The sequence below is a fragment of the Drosophila erecta genome, unplaced genomic scaffold (assembly GCF_003286155.1).
Source record: "Drosophila erecta strain 14021-0224.00,06,07 unplaced genomic scaffold, DereRS2 tig00000367-arrow-arrow-pilon, whole genome shotgun sequence".
Lineage (NCBI taxonomy): Eukaryota > Metazoa > Arthropoda > Insecta > Diptera > Drosophilidae > Drosophila > Drosophila erecta.
In genome coordinates, this window is record NW_020825232.1 from 165,044 (window position 1) to 167,218 (window position 2,175).

Genomic DNA, 2,175 nt, shown 5'->3' on the forward strand with positions numbered 1-2,175 from the left:
TCCAGGCTCGTGGAGCTGTATGGAAGTTTGTAATGAAAATGTTCATATAATAAATATTGAGCGTTATATGCTTTTTACGGCATGAGTATGCAATTTGAGAAATCGAAAGTCGAAAACCAAAATGTGCTTATATCACACTCACTATAAGGATTCTATGCTTGGATCTGTACGATGGTCAGGTGGCTCCTTTCGGCTAGAAAAAATCTATCGTTAACGATAGATGCTTACGGCGTAGAACAACATTTTATTTCAAAATTAATTTTGCCGAAAACCCCGATTGTTCATGACATTGGGTGAATCTGGTCTTAAACCAATCCAGCACCTTTTTAGTCAATTTATACATCCAGTATTTATGTTAAGTTTTGTTTAAAGGACTAGTAAGCTGAGCATAAAAAATCAACCCAAAGCTCTTTTAGCTTTTAAGAATTTTAATATAGAACTTGTAAATATTACTTCAGTAATGATTCCAGCACACTTTTTGACCACAACCAGTGTCGAAGATAATTCTAAAGTTGCAGTGATACTTGGTGGCAATAAGAGTTCACCATGTGGAGAAAAGGCTTTGCTAATGGCCCCAAAAGTGAGGCTCAGTAGTGGTCACGAAATGCCTGTCTTGGGATTTGGAACTTACAAGGCAATATTTATTTATTACTATTCTTTTTGATTAATCACAAAACTTACTACTTTTTTACAGCTTCGGGGATACCAGTGCTCTAAAGCGGTTCATTGTGCCATTGAGACTGGTTTTCGACATTTCGATACTGCATATTATTATGAGAACGAGAAAGAGGTTGGGGAAGCTCTTCGCACTCAAGTTAAAATGGGAAATATATCCAGAGAGAATATATTTTTGACAACCAAGGTAACTCGTACATTTATTATTGCACAAGAAATTACAAAGAAATTTTTGTAGCTATGGAATACTCACCATGATCCAAGAGATGTCCGCCGTATATGCCAAAAACAACTTGAGTTGCTCGGCTTTAGTTACATTGATTTATATCTAATGCATTTTCCAGTGGGCTACAGACACGTGTGCGATGAAATTCTCAGGCCAATGTCAGGTGATCAAATACAAACTGTGTAAGTATGTATTACAAATATGGGAAAAATATGAAGGTACTTATTCCTTATGTAAAGTGAAATCGACTATTTAGATACTTGGCGAGCAATGGAAGAACTAGTTAAACTGGGAATGGTTCGCAGTATTGGGTTATCAAACTTCAATATGGAACAGATTCAACGGTTAATTCAGTGTAGCTCATCTAAGCCAGTAGTTAATCAAGTTGAGATCTGGCCAGGCTTTTTACAAAAGGATTTGGTTGATTATTGCCGCTATAACGGAATTATTGTGACAGCCTTTTCACCTCTTGGTCAACCAAACCGAGAAAATCATTGCCCAGTGTATTTCTTTTCGGAAGGTATGAAACGATTAGTTAAGAAGTACAAGCGTTCTGCGGGACAAATTGTCCTTAGATATTTGGTAGTATTTATAATTTAATATGTCTTAATCACTATTATTAAAAGCGCTGTTTTTGTAGATTGATTACGGAGTAGTTCCAATACCAAAAGCTGCAAACCCCTTACATATAAAAGAAAACTTAAATATTTTTGATTTTAAACTAGATGATGCGGATACTCGGTTACTGCGTGGTATAAAACCTAAGGGCCGAATAGTAAAATACGAAATTGTCAAAGATCATATGTTCTACCCCTTTGAACTTTTAAATGAAAACAGTGAAAAGTCTGAAACTAAAGTGGCTCAGATTGAAGAAACGAAATTGCCCTACAATTTTAATGAAGACGATGAAGAAAAGGAAGATAATGCGAATGATGAATGAAAAATTAGCTTAAATTAAAACTTGAAAAATACATATAAGCATGTAGTGATAAGTCGATAAAACTAGTTTTTTTTTTAATATTTTTATCGACTGCTGCCACTATCAATTTATTGTTTCTTGATTTTTTAAAAATATATAGATACAATTTTTTGCAATTTAAATTTTTCGGATTTCTGGCAGCAGTTATGCATGCCCTAATTTTAAGTAACATAACGTGATTTACAGTAAAAATTTTAGTATTGAGAAGAGAGGAAACAGAGTATTTACAAATTATAAGTATTTTATTAAGCATAAGCGTGTTGTACAGCGTTGAGACGTACTTAGGTGGCGGCGA

At 34.4% G+C, this 2,175-nt stretch overlaps 1 protein-coding gene across 1 annotated transcript; it reads left to right on the forward strand.

The window, feature by feature from the left end:
- Positions 1-396: 396 nt before the first annotated feature.
- Positions 397-1,899, forward strand: LOC26526251 (1,5-anhydro-D-fructose reductase). The gene is made up of 5 exons (XM_015153138.2): positions 397-634; positions 695-862; positions 914-1,083; positions 1,141-1,483; positions 1,542-1,899. The coding sequence occupies exons 1-5, from the start codon at positions 461-463 to the stop codon at positions 1,839-1,841; spliced, it is 1,155 nt and encodes a 384-aa protein (XP_015008624.2). The 5' UTR covers positions 397-460; the 3' UTR covers positions 1,842-1,899.
- Positions 1,900-2,175: the final 276 nt, after the last annotated feature.

Coding starts and splice junctions, on each gene's coding strand:
- LOC26526251 (XM_015153138.2), top strand. CDS start 461: ATGATTCCAGCACACTTTTTGACCACAACCAGTGTCGAAGATAATTCT. Junction 635..694: donor TGGGATTTGGAACTTACAAG/GCAATATTTATT, acceptor ACTTTTTTACAG/CTTCGGGGATACCAGTGCTC. Junction 1,484..1,541: donor AAATTGTCCTTAGATATTTG/GTAGTATTTATA, acceptor CTGTTTTTGTAG/ATTGATTACGGAGTAGTTCC.